Here is a 16,374-nt window from a genome sequence, read left to right on the forward strand (position 1 = left end):
TCAGGTGACTTCTATTATGTTAACCCATACATTACATGAACTGCTATGAAAACGTTCATGTCGCAAATCTCCCAAGGTTTTAAGCTATCCTCTGTCCACGAATGCAAGATAGGTTAGAAAGCACATTCTAGGATCATCTTTTTACTAGCTTTTGTCCATTTGCCAATCTCATCCCATTTGACTAAACTTCCCTGATAAAGTAATAAGATCTGCCTTTCTACAGAGAAAAATAATCCTGCCTTCATCAAAATTATAACAGAAAGACAGCCTTCCTCAGACATCCAGAGAGGCAGCCAAGTGTAATCACAAGATAAATTTTAAGAAAAGAAAAATCAATATCCAGAGTAAAAAGACTTCAGAGTTGAGTTTCAGAATGTATCTTTCGTCTCTCTGTTTTGAGGAATGCAGGTCTTTCCCCATTAGCCTTCTCCTCTGCACCACTTAAGTCTGCCATTCACTTGTAAGGACAGATACCCACCTCCCTTCTCTTGAATCTTTTTCATACTTTAAGCTATGAGGCAAGATTCAATATCACCTGAATGCCAAGTCACCACTAATTTACAAGTCAGTGGAAAGTGAAGATGGCTGGCTGTGTACTGGCGCAGGTGTGACATTTTCACCCACAGAAGCTGCTGTCATAGAATTTTTCAATAGATAACCCAACAGTGCTTGTTCTTTGAACCAGATAAAATCATCCAATATTTAATTACAAAAAGGTGGGCACTCAAACTTTTTGATCAGCAGGAAGGAGTTCTAAGAAAAGTAAGACAAAGAAATCTCCCTGAGCCAAATGGATACAATATGGAGCTTTCCCTATCTTTCTATACCAAGCTAATTAGTGATGGGCTTCAAAATGCAGAATGCTTTTAAAAATCAGACTGCTTCCATAAAGTCAGTGCTTAGTAAATGTTAGCACATCAAGAGGAAGAAAATATTGCCATTTTAAAGAAATATACTTAAAATTTCCAAAAACAGCCTATGAGAAATAGCATTTCTTAAACAAGTTAGGTATAAAAAATTACAAAAACATTATTATAGTCACAACCAGTCTTTGGAGTAGTACTTAAAAAGTTGCTGGGGTTTGTTTTTTTTTTTAATGAATAAATACATAGCAAACTTTGTTTTATTTTTACCAAGTTCATCCTCCCTTGTGACAACACAAATAATTCCTGCTTTAGGACTTCAATTTAAGAAACAAAACAAACATGAAGAGTGCTATTCCTCAATGTAGCTGCAGAAAAATTTAACTGAAGGAAGTGCAGTGATTGAGATTAGGCAAAACTGCAGTAAATATGTAGTCACCTTAACAACTATAATTTAGTCCAAAAGAAGTGAACCATCCTCTACCCAAAGTCTAACAGTCAGTGGAAGTGGAATGGTAATCTATGTCTTTTTTCTCATTTTTAATGTAGGATGGATAATTCATTCTTTGGATTATCCACATTAAATACACTTTAGAAACAACATTCTACTTGATATTTTCACAAACCCACGCTACATTCCTTAGGTTAATTTTTACATTACTAATCACTGTACTGCTATAGCTAAATCAACTAATTATCAGTTTATGTAGTGTTGCTCAAAAGATCTACAAACAGCAAGACCTATGCTTACCTAAAAAAGGAGTTTTTTTAAAATAAAGGAAGAAAGCAATAATGTTCCAAATGAATGGCACTGGGCAAAATACATATAACCAACAATATATTATATTTAGACAGAGTGTCAGGTGCCCATTGGTTTCTCTTATATGGCTAAAATGCTTGAGGAAGATCTTGAAAATATTCCTCTCTCTAAACTTTTAGCTTCTACATAGTGTCAGGTGTTCTAATTGGTATGAAATATAAATGTTTTTAGGCAAAAGTAAAAAATCCATGTACAAAGTAAAATAGCAAAATCTGTAGTTACTTTCTGTGGAAGGCTCTCTCCTCTGGTGGTAGCGTCCTTTAGTACACATCCAGGATAGACCGAATTGAAGCAGTATTTTGATACAGTAGCAACCCCTTCATATACTCTTACTAAATATTATAAAATTCCAAAAAATACATAAATATTCCTTGTACCGTGCATTATGCACCAGTTTGGGCCTGACTGATGAGGTCATGGTTACTGTTTTAACAGTTAAACAACGCACCTCAAAAGTTCTGCCATCTACACACAGTGAATGGACACAGTGGTGAGAGCTCTAGAGAGATGGCAAACTACCTTTAAAGTGAAGAGCTTGTGATGGAGTGACTCCAAATAGAGGAGAGGAGGATACCGGGTAGGGGAGGTAGGCGGGGTAAAAGATTTTTAAAATAATACTGCTTAGGAGTATATATGTAAAGATAGCTACTATACCTGGTCTATCCTTTGTCCTAGTCTGGAATAACTGCATGTTCATGCAAAGTAAAATTTCTACTGTATAGGAAGAGGAGCAGTCTGTTAGGGAAAGCATGGTCTTAGTCAGGGGAAGATGTCAAGACATCTCTCTCGGAAGTACTGTTTTATTTGGTAAGTCTTTTGGCGACATCACTATATGCTATTTCAACCTCCTTATCACTGGGGCAGGTATTGGTGAACTCATCCCTACTATAAGCATTAGTTAAGTATCTCCAGATGCCCGTCATTCCTTTTGGAATATCAAAGTTGCGATATTTTTTGGCCACCACCTGAAATACAAAGAGATCAAAAGTTAACATTTATATCCCATGTCTTGTAAACCAGACATATCTCTGATTTTAGGGCAAATTAATTCTGTGAATCTCTGAGAACTGCTTCTACTTGAAAAGAAGTCTGTCACCTTCATACCAACTAGAGTTTTAAATAATAACAACTGCAAACGACACCAGAGATTCAGAAGCAGTGACTGCAAATGCCTGCCTTGGCCATCCAGAGAAACAGCCGAGTGTAATCACGGGATAAATACTTTAAAACATACACACTAGTTTAGATCCCTGTTTTCCTTGAACTTGATCTTTGTTGCACAACTATCCTATTCAGCAAAGTGTCTCATACAATAAATGCTCAATAAATACTGTCTGCCTTGAATAGAAAAAGCCAGGTAGGTGATCATAGAACAAAGTTTAATCATATATTGTCAGTGTAGCAACCAATTCAAAGTTACATCTTTAAATTTTTATGCAGTCACAGAAAACAAATTCCTATTTTTCATATGCCTCAATTTTAAGCCATAATTTTCTACTTAATTAACCCTAGGGTGTTTCATCTATTGTCCTGACAGCATTAAGTTACACTATTTGGGGGATTCTAAATAGTGTATGTCATATGTCAAAAGATCAGCAAAGTTCTGCGCACAGAGGAAGGGCTGTCTTAGCAAAGAGGTACTAGGTATCAGAGCAACGTGACCCCACATCCTGCAGGCCTACCTTGACAATGTGCAGTTTGGGCAGCAGGTTGCAATCAGCTAGTGTCATTTCATTGCCATCCAGAAATTTACGTGTGGAAAACTTAACGTCCTCCATACTATTCTCATCAATTTCATCAGGGAGGGGAGAATTCAGATATTCATCCAGTTTCTGCAGTGTCTTCAAGAGACCCCTCTCCAATGCTGAAAGAAAGAGGGAGGTACTTTAAGAAGGAAAACCACCCAAGCCCAAAGTAGAAACATTACTCTTTCAGTCAATAAGTGTTGTCAAATGCTTATTCGACACTAAGCACTGGAGAACAAAATAGACAAGGTTTCTGCTCTCCTGAAGTTTATTTACATGGGGGAGAGAGATAAGAGAAAAGAAATTTATGGATAAAATTATAGATAAATATAAAAACAAGCATAAAAATTTCAGATAATGGTATCTGTAAAAATTTGCTAATAACTAAATGCCCCACATACAAACATATCATGGCACAACACAGCTGATGTTTAAATTGTAAAAATGGGTGAGAAAAGGCAAACCTATTATTTCAAATCTAGAGAAGAAAATCTTGCCAAGATAGAGATTCTTGCCCTCAATTTTAAGTCCTGCTCCCATAAAAATATTTGGATTTATATCCATGAAATGTGTTGAGAAACTCCAATCCAAACAATCCAAGCAGGGAAGCCTGAAGTTTTTGCTCTGTCTTCTAATACACAATAAGCCAAAAACAGCACTATTTTATAATAACATGAAAAGCAGAGGTGAGGTTAGAGGGTTCAACTTACAACACTGAATTGGAGGCCTCTTTAGCAAAATAGATTAAGATGCTGTACCTGCTATGATTCAGAGAGAAGCAGGACAGAGACACCCCTGTATATCTGGAAAGTCAAGGTTAGTGACTTAGCGAAGGGCAGGTGGGAACATCATTAGAAAGGAATATGGAATGAAAGGCAGATCTTCCTTCACGTCTAATCCTTTGTCTTCTCAATTCACCTTCCCCTCCCACTCCCAGAACAGCCGAGTTCACACTGATGATTACAGTACTTGGCCATAACAGAAAATTAAGTATCATCAGGTGGCACTCCTTGTTAGTTACGAGTTTGAATAAAGTTGGATCCGTTAACAGAATAAGGCAAAAGTACACATGCTGCAAATTATGTATTTCACCAGCAACATAAATGCCCTAACCCAATGCCTCTTCCAAACTGCTCCCACCCACTCATCCCTTGGTCCCTTCGAAGTAGTCCAGATGACAGATGGTAGTCTTAGCTAGGTAGGGGGCAGCAGGCATAAAAAGAGTTTTAGATGTTCTTAGTAGATAAAAACTTACAGAGCTTGTAAACCAAACTGAATTATGGAAAAAGGAGGATAGAAGTACTCAACAAAATATAAATTGAGACCCTACTACATGCCAAGTTTTGTTCTAAGCATCGTTAAATTCACTCTCAGAGTTTATATTTTGGGGAATGGAGTAGTATAGAGAAGCTGGTGAACAAGATTCCCAGAGTGAATGCTGGTACCACTGCTGAGACATGTGCCTTCCTAGAGGAGAAGTGGATTCAGAGGATGTGGAGATGAGCTCAGTACACGCTGACTTAGAGATGTCTCTAAGACATCTGAACAGAGATGTCCAGTAGACAGTTGGGTTCTAGTCTGGAACAGAATGGGCTAGGGCAATATATCTGTAAGTCCTGAGAACATAAATGAACACTGAAGCCATGGGAATGAAGGAGAAGCAGAAGGCCTAGGCTAGAACCCTAAGGAACATCGGTGGTGGTTTCGTACAAGGCTGATAATACATTTTCATTGTTATGTAGCATTTTGTTATATGGTTATATAATAAGTATGCATCCATTCTAATGTTAATTAAGTCTGTGCTATTTCTAGTTTGGGGCTTATGGCTAACATTCTTGTGCAATCTCTTGGTGCACATCTATTCATATTCCAATCAAAAATGGAGCTGTGGACAAGATATCATCTCAGCCCTGTCAGAATGGTCATTATCAAAAAGACAAGAAATAACAAGTGTTGGCAAGGATGTGGAGAAAAGGAAACCCTTGGGTACTTTTGATGGGAATGTAAATTGGTGCAGCCACTATGGGAAACAGTACGGAGGTTCCTCCAAAAATCAAAAATAAAACTAACCAGCAATTTCACTTCTGGGTATTTATCCAATATGCAAACAACCTAAGTGTCCATGGACAAATGAATGGATAAAGAAAATTTGGTGTGTGTATGTGTGTGTGTATATATATATATATATATATACATATATATATATATATATATATATATATATATATCAATGACATACATATAACAGAATATTATTAAGCCACAAAAAAGAATGAAATCTTGCCATTTGCAACAACATGGACAGACCTTGAGGGCATGATGCTAAGTAAAATAAATCAGAGAAAGACAAATACCATATGATCTCACTGATATGTAGATCCTTAAAAAAAAAACTCATAATTACAGAGAACAGATTTGTGGTTGCCAGAGGCAGTGGTGGGGAGGGGTAGCAAAAAAGTCAAAGGTACAAAATTGCTGTTATAAAATAATGAGGATGTAATGTACAGCATAGTGGCTACAGTTAATAACACTGTATTGCTTATTTGAAAATTTCCAAGAGAGTAAATCTTAAAAGTTCTTATCACAAGAAAAAGAATTTGTATTTATGTGTGGTGTTTGATGTTAACTAGATTTATCGTGGTGATCATTTCACATAATATACAAATATCAAATCATTATGTTGTACATCTACGTGTACAACATGCAATGTAATGTATGTCAATTATACCTCAAAAATTTTTTTCCAGTTTTTTTAAATGGAGTTGTGGGTTACAGGGTATGCATGTGTTCAGCATTAGTAGAAACTGATCAATTTTCCAAGCTCAACACAACAAACAGCAGTGTATGGGCATTTCAGGTACTTCACATCTTCAGCAATGCTTGGTTTGTTAGTCTCTTTATTTTTAACCGTTCTGGAGATTGACAAATTAGGTTTAACATCTTTTCATACTCATTGACTTTGTCCAATATTGGTGTAGCTTTGCCAACTTTCTTTTGGTTAGTATTTACACTATTTTACTTTCAACTTTCCTGGGCCAGTCTGTCTATCTGTGTGTATTTCATATGTAGGTGCATGTGTATGTATTCCTTCTTGAACATAAGCAACATATTTCTAATCCAGTTTGCAAGTTTTGTTTTTTACTTGGAGTATTTGAATCATTTACATTTAATGTAATTACTACAAACTTCGGTTTAGATCTGCCATGATATGTTTGTTTTCTATTTTCACACCTGTTCTGTGTCCTTCTCTTCTTTCTTGCCTTCTTTTGGATTAAGTTCTGAAAATTTTATTATTCATTTCCCCCTCTGTTGGTATATAATACATTCCTTTGTAGACTCTGCTAACTTGACTTATTAAAGTTTAACTTTTACCACTTCCAGGATAATGCAAGGACCTTAGAACACTCTAACTCCTGTCTTACATGCTACTATTGTTGTATATTAAGCTGACACATATTTTAAATTCCACAAAGCATTACTGTTTTATACAGACAGTATTTATTTCATTTTACAATATATTTATACTACTCTTTGCTTTTCCTTCCTTCCTGCATCTCTGAGTGTTTATCTGAAATCATTTCCCTTCTGCCTGAAAAACTACTTTTAGTATTTTGTTTAGTGTGAGTCTGTTGAGATGAATGTTCAGTTTTTGTTTGAAAATGTCCATTTTGACTTCACTATTAAAATCCATAAATAAAAAACCAATATGTTCATCATTACATTCTGACAGTATTTTTCAGTTTAAAAAACTTGGTGAATACATGCTAAGAGAACTGATTCTCAGAGCAGCCATGAGACATATGAAGAATAGATATTATCCTGTTTCACAGATACTGAAATGAAGGAGAAGTTGCCCTTATTCTCAACATCAAAGAAAGGAGATATGACATCTTGGGATCTGACCTGTTATAACTACTAGAAATTATAAGTTGACTGCTGAATTTTAGAGGCTCACAGAAGAGGCAGTAAGGAAAAGCTGACTGGTTACCAAATACATGGATCACGGCTATAAATATAAATGGCACATCTTGAGGCAAAAGTGAAATATTTGGATGTGCTTGTTTTTGCTTTTGGAGAGTTTTCCACTGCTTACAGAATTCTAATTCACTTCCTTTTAACTCTTTGATGATCTCACAACAGTATCTTCTGAATTCCACTGTTTTTGTTAAGAATCAGTGCTCGGTCTTTTGCTTTTATCTTGAAGAGACTTCTCTCTGCCACTTTTAAGATTCTATCTCTGGTATTCAGCAATCTAACTATGATGTAAACAGGTATAGTTTTCTTTTATTCATGCTATGTGGGTTTTGTAATCCTTGAATCAACGGCTTATTATCTCTCATCAGTTTGGAAAATTCTTGGCAATTATCTCTAACTCCATTTTCTCCTCTCCTTCTAGGATTCCAGTTACACTTTTTTCATTGTGTTCTACATGTCTCACATTCTTTCCTATGTGGGTTGGTTTTGTTTATTTGTTTGTTTTTTTGTCCTTTTGTCTCTCTGTGCTTCCATTAGATATTTCCTTCAGCCCTATCTTCAAGTTTACTAATTCTTTCTTATCAATGTCTAATCTGTTAAATTCATCTATTGAATTCATGATTTCAGATGTATTTTTAAGTTCTAGAACTTCCATTTGATTTTTGTTTGTTTGTTTAATGGAGGTACTGGGGATTGAACCCAGGACCTCGTGGACTCTAAGCACGCCAAGCATGCCCTCTACCACTTAGCTGTACCCACCACCATTTGATTCTTGTTTATAATCCAGGTCTTTACTGTTCTTTGTGTTCAGATCTTGATACAGGCACTTCCTATTATTATCAGATTTTTTAAGCAGGTAAATTTTTAAACTCAGGGCTGGTTTACTAAATCATGAACTTCTTCCTTCAAATTCTTATTATTAAATTAATGCATTATTCTTGCTCCCCAACTGTACTATATGTTCTTTGAGAGTAAAGTCTGCATCCTGCACCACTTCTGCATAGCCCCTAAAATTCACTTTATCTAAGTACATATTGGATACTTGGCCAACATCTGGTCCAGACTGAGAAAAGTTTTGAGTTTCTTAAAAGTATGGAGGAAGTTTACCGGGAAATTAGGTGAAAGTGTAGAATAGACACTTTTTAAAGTCAGATGAGTGGAGATACTTGATTGTTATATCTTTGTGGGAAACTGAGAATAAAGTAGGCCCTCCATTTTGCTGTAGAACACATAGCCATTTAAAAAATGTAAAGAAAAATTGGTAGTAATTTTTTTACTTAGGTAAATATCGAACAAATTGGCATGTGTTACAACAAGTGAGAGACAACAAGATTAAGATCAAAGAACTACCTCTTTTATTAATAAAAAGTCACTCTAGCCATAGCCAGGAACAAGTGAGTTTATTTCTTAAAGACAATGGTTAAGAAGCAGGGCAATGGAACCCAGTAAAACGAAGCTGAGGAATTAGGGGAGCTCAATTGCAACTGGGGGAGTAATAGGGAATTGAGCCATTTAAAAATAAAAGATCAAAAATACAAAGGCAATAAATATAACCTTTTATGAATTACATACAAGATATTAATAATGCATACAGTAAGCTGAAATGTAAAGTTTATAAATTAAAAAGAAAATGCAATATAAGAAATAGCTAGGTTGGTAAGAAGTCCAGGGCATGATGGAAAACTTTTCATGGTTGCACTTAAAAAGGAAAAAGGAGGCAGAATCTCAGGGCTGTAAAAGAACAAACTTTTAAAGATTCAATATGTTTCCTGTCAAAAGCAGTGGATACAGAATAAATACATACTAGATATAAGGTCCTGTTCTTTGATCAGATTACAATGAACAGGGTCATGGCCTATAAGGAAGATAATACTGCCTGAATTCATACACTGAAATAAGGTCTCAAATGGCACTTGAGTGGCATGGCAAGTCTGAGCAAGTTTATGATCTCTGACATGCTCTAAATGAATATCATTCCTGAATTAATTCTCAAATGTATCCAATAGATAAATAAAATATTCCCAATTTACAAGGTTTATAACATACAAAGCTTATGATCCTAGATGTAAGGCATGGACTAAAATTAAGAAGCTAGCAAAACATTACAATTACTGCTCTTTCTACAATTTGGGACTTAGCAAAGCACCTGCAATGAAGTTGAACATTCTATACTTGACTAGAATATTAGTGATTTTTCATAGTTAAGAATGTCAGAATAAAGAATGCTGAATTCGTTTGATAGAACTTTTAGTCTCAGCATAAGGAATGGACAACAAAATAAAGAAAAATCGAGGTAACAAGAGTGTCATTTAATAAACATAATAAAGTTTTGAAGACAAATCATAACGAAAGAATTTGAAATTGGTAAACATAAAGAAACTGTCAAGATTAACCACTAGAAGGCAGTAGCAGGCCATAAGAAAGTAGCTCCTTGTCTTTTTTTTTTTTAGCTCTTTGTTTTTTGTAATTAATAACTAGCACTGTAATTTTCTAATACCTCTGCTGTAGTAATGCTGTATCTCTAAGAAAGTACTTCAAAAGCTCTCCAAAAAAATTACTCAGTGCAATACAGGCCATACAATCAATTTTAAATTAACTATGAAAGTCAAAAGATTAACACACTTTCACACACACACACACACCCCAGGGTCAGAAGCGTGCGGAAATGAATACTTCCACATCAGTGGGACTATAAACTATCATAGTCTTTTGGAGACTAAAACCTTTTGACCTATTTGAAATCTAGCACAAGGACATTCACTGGCAGCATAGTTTGTCATAATAAAAAAAAAAAATCTAGATGTCTATCAATGGGGGAATAGCTAACTAAAAATCCGTATTATGGAATATTAAGCAGAATTTCTTAAAAATGAGGTAGATCTACATTTTGATATGGAAGGATTTCTACCATACAATATGTGAAAAAGACAACCACAGAATGCGTGTATATATGCATACAAATACACATTTAAGTAAAATTTGTGCATAGAAAAAAGGATACATAGTAAGTGTTGGGAACAGGTTACATGCTGTGACTAAGGAGGGACACTGAAAGTTTATTAAATTTATTTCTGCACTATTTTAACTTTTTCAGTAAGCATGCATTACTCTACTGTTTGTATAAATTGAAAGAGTAAATGCAAGGCAGAAAGCATTAAACATAACAAGTCTGTTTCGTTGTAGAAAAACAATATAATTTAGAACAAAGGAAACAAAAATTATGAGCACTTACATGGATAAAATTGTATTTTAAGCTACTGCTAGTTTTAATAAAAGAGTAATCTTACTTGAGCAATTTTTAAAGGCCCAGTAACAAATTAGTGGAAAACAGGGAGAGGTAATAAGTATTTAAAGATGATTAAATATCCAGTGCAGTTTCTTTGCTTCAATGATGAACAACCATCCTCTGATTCCACATACTTTTCCAAAGAGGGATGGAGAGAGGGAAGCAGGTAGGGAGGGGAAATAAACCTTGAATAAAAAGAAACTAATCAGAACCTAAGATTCCTTGCCTCCATTTAAAAATGGGAATTTGGACATTATGAAATATGCCTCAGAGCATATAAGTGGCAGACCTCATCACTGCTAAATTCACTGATCTCTTAAGAATATTATAAATATCAACAGACTAATAAATTATCTATCAGTTACATTTGGGAGCTTAACAAATTCTTTAAATTAATGAAATCACACAACCAAAAATCTTACAAGATCTGGAAGAGGTCATACCTAACCCATCCCTACAAAAGGAATTACCCATTAATTTCTCTTTTAATGCTTCAAAAGAAAAAAAAAATTACTCCTAGTCACCTTGGACATATTACCAAAGAATTATATATTTTAGCTAGCTAGCTAAATCAATCTATCTATCTATCTATCTATCTATCTATCTATTTCCTTTTATTTCTTGTATTCTTTAACTCTGCTTTCTTTACTTTGTACCCCAGTCTAAGCACTGGCCCTTCTGTTTCACTTTCAGTAGTCCAATGCTGTAGCATCTGTATCTAATCCCTTACTTAGAATTAGGTCTTAAAAGGTCTTAAAATTGTCCAAACATATTGGATTTTGTAAAATATTTAATAGCTTGGTAAAACTAATCAACAAGTTGCTTACTCTGCTTGACCACATAAAAATGACAAATCCATCTCTGTGTCAAGTTGTTTATTGTTTGGGGGAATGAGGAGGTACATCACCAAGGCTTATTTAAGGCATTTAATTGCACTAAAGAAACAGATAAGAGACCTGCAACAAATACACATAAGGGAGACCCATTAAGCTCCAAAGTGATTTGGAATTTTGTTTTCTAAAGTCTCATGGCAGTGACAGGCCACTGTGGGGGAAGGTTGCTTGGCAACTGGAGTTCTTATTTACCAAAAGGTAATTTAATATAAAGACTTCTGCATTACTTAAAGTAATGCACTGTATAATCCATTATGTTGTTTGTTCTTATTGGTTACAGCACTTTAAGAACAGTAAGTGTAGGTGGCTACTTAAGACAGTAACAAATTGATAGGAAAAAATAGAATACAAAGTTATACTTAAATGAGTCACTTTCTTCCCTATTCACTCCATCCCTCAAAGCAATTGCTTTTTTTAAAAAAAAAGCAAACACATTGTATTTCCCTCTCCTTCCCACCAAGGGTCAAAAGAAATTCAACCACCCTCCAGTTTCTAAAAGCCACACAGAGAAATAAAAACATTATGTCTTTAACTAAGAGAGTTCAAAGAACTATGCAGCAAGAGCATCTGGGGATAAAGAGAACAGCACCTGCATGAATGAAGTGTAGCATAGAAAAGATACTGTCTGCGGATAGGAGGGGCTCCAATGTAACTGGTCACTTCGTGTATAAAATGCTTAGACAGAAACATTAGTCAGAAAAAAAGCCAATTACTAAGGAAAATTACTCCCAAACCAAGGCAGCTATTGAAACACATTTATGTAAGGCAGCCCTGGGCCCTAACGTTCTTCTCTTTTTTCCTTTCACTATATAAAAGCTATTTCATGCAGTGAATATTATTCCAGAAACCACTGAAATTCAATACTAAATTGTAAAATGGTGCAATTTTAAAATTTAATAATAAAAAATAATAGCCTAAATAGCTTGGAAATCTACCCACTGAAATAATATAAGGAAATCAGCAATTATTTCAATTTTTTTAAAAGACATTTATTCTTGCTTAACCAACACTGGTATTTTTTCCTTTTGGTATTCTTGCTCATTTGGTGCCATAAGCTCTACCCAAAAGAACCCCACCCAAGCTACCAAATAGTCTAAAACTGAATGGATTAAAGTGTCTTTAGAAGTTGCCTCTTTGGTTATTATTGTTACTTTTAATTAAACACTAAGACTCTCTTTATATAGATTCCCCCAGAAAGAAAAATGCTTAATACCTCAAAGAGAAGGAAAAGGAAAAAGACTGAATGGTGTAGTTAAGATAACATTCATTAAATGAGATCCTTTTCAAAGAGGCTTCCCTTCACTATTCGTAAGTTTGGTAAATGAAGTAGTAAGATAGTGTCTGTTAATAATTTAAAGAAGGAAGTTGCATCTGTACTACATAAACAATTCTCACCATGAAAATATAACTTGAAACTAAAATCCTACTTTTAGGATGCAGAGAAACTTGCAAGGCTAGTGAATCTAAATGCTCTCTTAGAGCAACTCCAAAAACTATTTTTTAAGGGTAATTAGCACAAAAATCTACCCAGGCTGATTTTAGGTTGCTGGCACAAAACAATAAACAAAAGATTGATTAATAGTTTAAATTAAGTTGTGTCAGTCTATTCCAAACCACCACAACCACCCAATCTATTGTTTGAGGACTGTTAATTCTTTGCATAGTTCCCTTCATGGTTAACTCCTCAGAAGAATATGAGAACAAATTCACTCAAACATTTTATCACACACCCCACTATATGCTAGGCACAGTCCCACTAGCTAGAAACAGGAAAAGGCAATTTAAGGACTTACCCTGGCTTATCAAATCTCTAATCAACTCTGAAAGCCAGTTTTTAATATTTATAGGAATGTATGGACTACAAAAGATTCAAGTATAATCACTGTCATAATAAGATTTTTTTGGTCTTTTTGTTTTGTTTTGGGGGGCGGTTTGGGTGGTAAGTGTGGTTCTAGAGCATTAATTCAAGCACTTGGTGTTTTTTTGTTGCTGGTGGTGGTGGTTTTTTGTTTGTTTGTTTGTTTGTTTTTTACCTTCATTAGCTTCTGGCCTTGAATTCTTGATATATGCAGAGAATTTGGCAAAGATGTCCATTCCAGCAGTATTTGATTCTGGGTGTTTTGGTGAAAGCTTTAAGTACCTAAATGAAAAGTATAATAATGGATTATAGATCCTCCAAAGATACATTAGCATAAACTCTCCTAATCAAACCATTGTGCTAGCAGTTACTAGGTATCTTTTAAGTTATTACCCTAAGAAATGCCATCATCTGTTTTCTATGATATTTTTAAGATGTGTTTTTTCCTTAGGAAATGAAGTTCAGCACCATTTTGCTCACATATTAATATTCTTGGGAACCAAAGGGCACTTGTATTCCACCTCCACTTCATAAATTAGAATGTTGGGGAAATAGTCTACTTGTTCAGAGACTTGTGCCAAGCCAAAGGGTGTCTTAGAAGCAGAATTCTAGGGCAGTGCTGTCCAAGAGAATGTTCTGTGATGATGGAAATATTCTGTATCTGAATTGCCCAACATGGTAGTTGTTGGTGACTTGTGGCTATCTAATTATGAATTTAAATTAATCACAATAAAGACAAAAAATCATTTCCTCAGTTGTACTAGCCACATTTCAACTGTAGAACTTTCTAAAATAGGAATAATATCAACCAGATAGATCTTTGGCGTGCCATGCACTGAGCCAGTCCCGTACGGCAGCTCTGCAGAAACTGGCAGTAGGGAAAGAGCCCAGGCTGGTCAAGCATCTTGATCACCCACAGCAGGTAAAGGACAGAAAAGCAGAAGGCTGATCACTCACTTCAATCCTATACTCAGGATTTTCCAAAACCTCCCATATACTAAATATTATTAAGGGTGACACTGAGCAACATAAAATAAGATGTCAGGAACTTTGCTAACAAATCCTCTATTGTGTTGTTACAAAGTCTTTTTACTTTTAGAAGAGACATTCATGACATAACAGCTTTTTTAAAAAAAACACACACACAAATGTGTATTTTATATACTTAAATTTCAAACACATATACTTGATGTTTATCTCTCTCTCAAATTAGGAAAATACATGTGAAAAAGCCTACTTTTCCCTTTAGCAGAGCTTACATCAGCTTCCGGGAGTTGGGACTAGACTCTTAGCACCATTTCATGGAAGATGCCTCAGCTTAAAGGCCCTGCAAAACTTCACTGGAAAATGGACTTAAGGGCAGTAAGACTACGGAAAAATATCTTACATGGAACTAGTTATTTATATTTATTCATATATTTTAAGATGCTGTCTTACCATTTTTCTGTAAATTAAAAATAAAAGTGAAGTATTTTTAGAAAAAAATTTAGTTCAGTAGCAAGTTGTAGTTTCAAGTTAATTTTTTATATTCTATACTTTATGTTTACCATTTTAAATTCAAGAAAAGATATATCTTCTAAATTAGACAGTACCATATTGCTAAGGAGAATATATTTATTGAATACCTATATGCTCAAGTTATTTTTCTTTTTAATACCCCTCCATGTTTAAGCTTAAAGGGTTCTCTCTTAAATGAAATTAATCACATAATGAGCTTTTTAAAAGTGAATGAGTATAGTAAATAAATTTCATCTGTGTAGGTATATTTATATATGTATATATAATATGTAATTTTTTGCTAATTATAGAAAATTTTACCTTCTCTCTCCAACTCTCTGTCATTTTTTCCTGCCTGGGTTGAAACAGTTAATTCCAGCTTCAACATCCCTGGATTTTCTTTGACTATGAAAACAACCAGGCTCTAGTTTAAATGTTTCCACCCTCTTGTAATACAGTAACTTCATTGATTCATTTCAAACAAAAAACAGTGCAAGGTACAGAAGTGCCACTTCAATACATCTATAACCTCCTCTAGCCAAGTTTCCAAAATTACTCCTCTTTTCCTCAACCAATATTTATCAGTACCTACTTTTTCTAGTGAAGTAAACTTCATAATTCTCAAACTTACTTACAGGAAGGTAGGCTTGAATTACAGATTATTGATATATTTATTATTCATGCATATATTCACTTATTCTAATTATTAAGTATCAACTATGTGTCAGGAATTATGTTAAGTATGCTTCTGTGATGAGCACACAGAAGCATACTTACTAGACATCTGTATTAATGAACAGGTAAGAATAAAGGACTTGCAATGAGCATAACCTTTATTCATATGGAAATAGCTGCTATCACAATTCTTTAAAAAACTCTCTAAAGCAGGTTAAACAGGACTACTCTTCTCCAAGACAAACCATTAAATTTGTACTTAGTTAAATGCATACAACATTATAGTTACAAAAGACCATTCATCTCAATGTCTCATTTTGCCTAAAAGGAAATTATATTGCAGGGAGGTTACACACTTGGACCCAAAAATCACTGGACTAGTTAAAAGTATCACCAAACTAAAACTCAGATCTCCTGTCCCCAGGTCAGTGTTATTTTGTTTTTGTTTTATTACAGATCAGGTTCTCTCTAAAAGATAAACCAAATGCTAAACTAGCAGGCCCAAAATCAGTTGTCAACTGTTTTCTACATTCCCCCCAAACACTGGATTTTAGTCATTCACTCATTATTATTAATTTTAGCAAACTGCTTGATAAAACAGTACTTTTCAATTATTATGAACATTCATTTTAACATTTAACAAAAGGAAGGCAAATAAGTAATAAAAGACTATGTGTCAACAACAGAATAGACATGAGCATCCAGGACTTCTCAGATCATCGAGGCTTTCAGATCATTCCTTTACTGTGTATTACATCACAG

General features: G+C 34.6%; 1 protein-coding gene across 1 annotated transcript in view; it reads right to left on the reverse strand.

Moving 5' to 3' along the window:
* Nucleotides 1-2,467: 2,467 nt before the first annotated feature.
* CLIC4 (chloride intracellular channel 4) overlaps nucleotides 2,468-16,374 on the reverse strand; it is a 61,856-nt gene continuing 47,949 nt past the window's right edge. The window contains exons 4-6 of the mRNA XM_031683836.2: nucleotides 13,616-13,722; nucleotides 3,366-3,547; nucleotides 2,468-2,648 (exon numbers count right to left, since the gene is read on the reverse strand). Coding sequence (XP_031539696.1) covers nucleotides 2,484-2,648; nucleotides 3,366-3,547; nucleotides 13,616-13,722 — 454 coding nt within the window. The 3' untranslated portion in view covers nucleotides 2,468-2,483. The remainder of the gene's footprint in view (nucleotides 2,649-3,365; nucleotides 3,548-13,615; nucleotides 13,723-16,374) is intronic.

Source organism: Vicugna pacos, chromosome 13, assembly GCF_048564905.1.
Source record: "Vicugna pacos chromosome 13, VicPac4, whole genome shotgun sequence".
In the NCBI taxonomy this organism is placed as follows: domain Eukaryota; kingdom Metazoa; phylum Chordata; class Mammalia; order Artiodactyla; family Camelidae; genus Vicugna; species Vicugna pacos.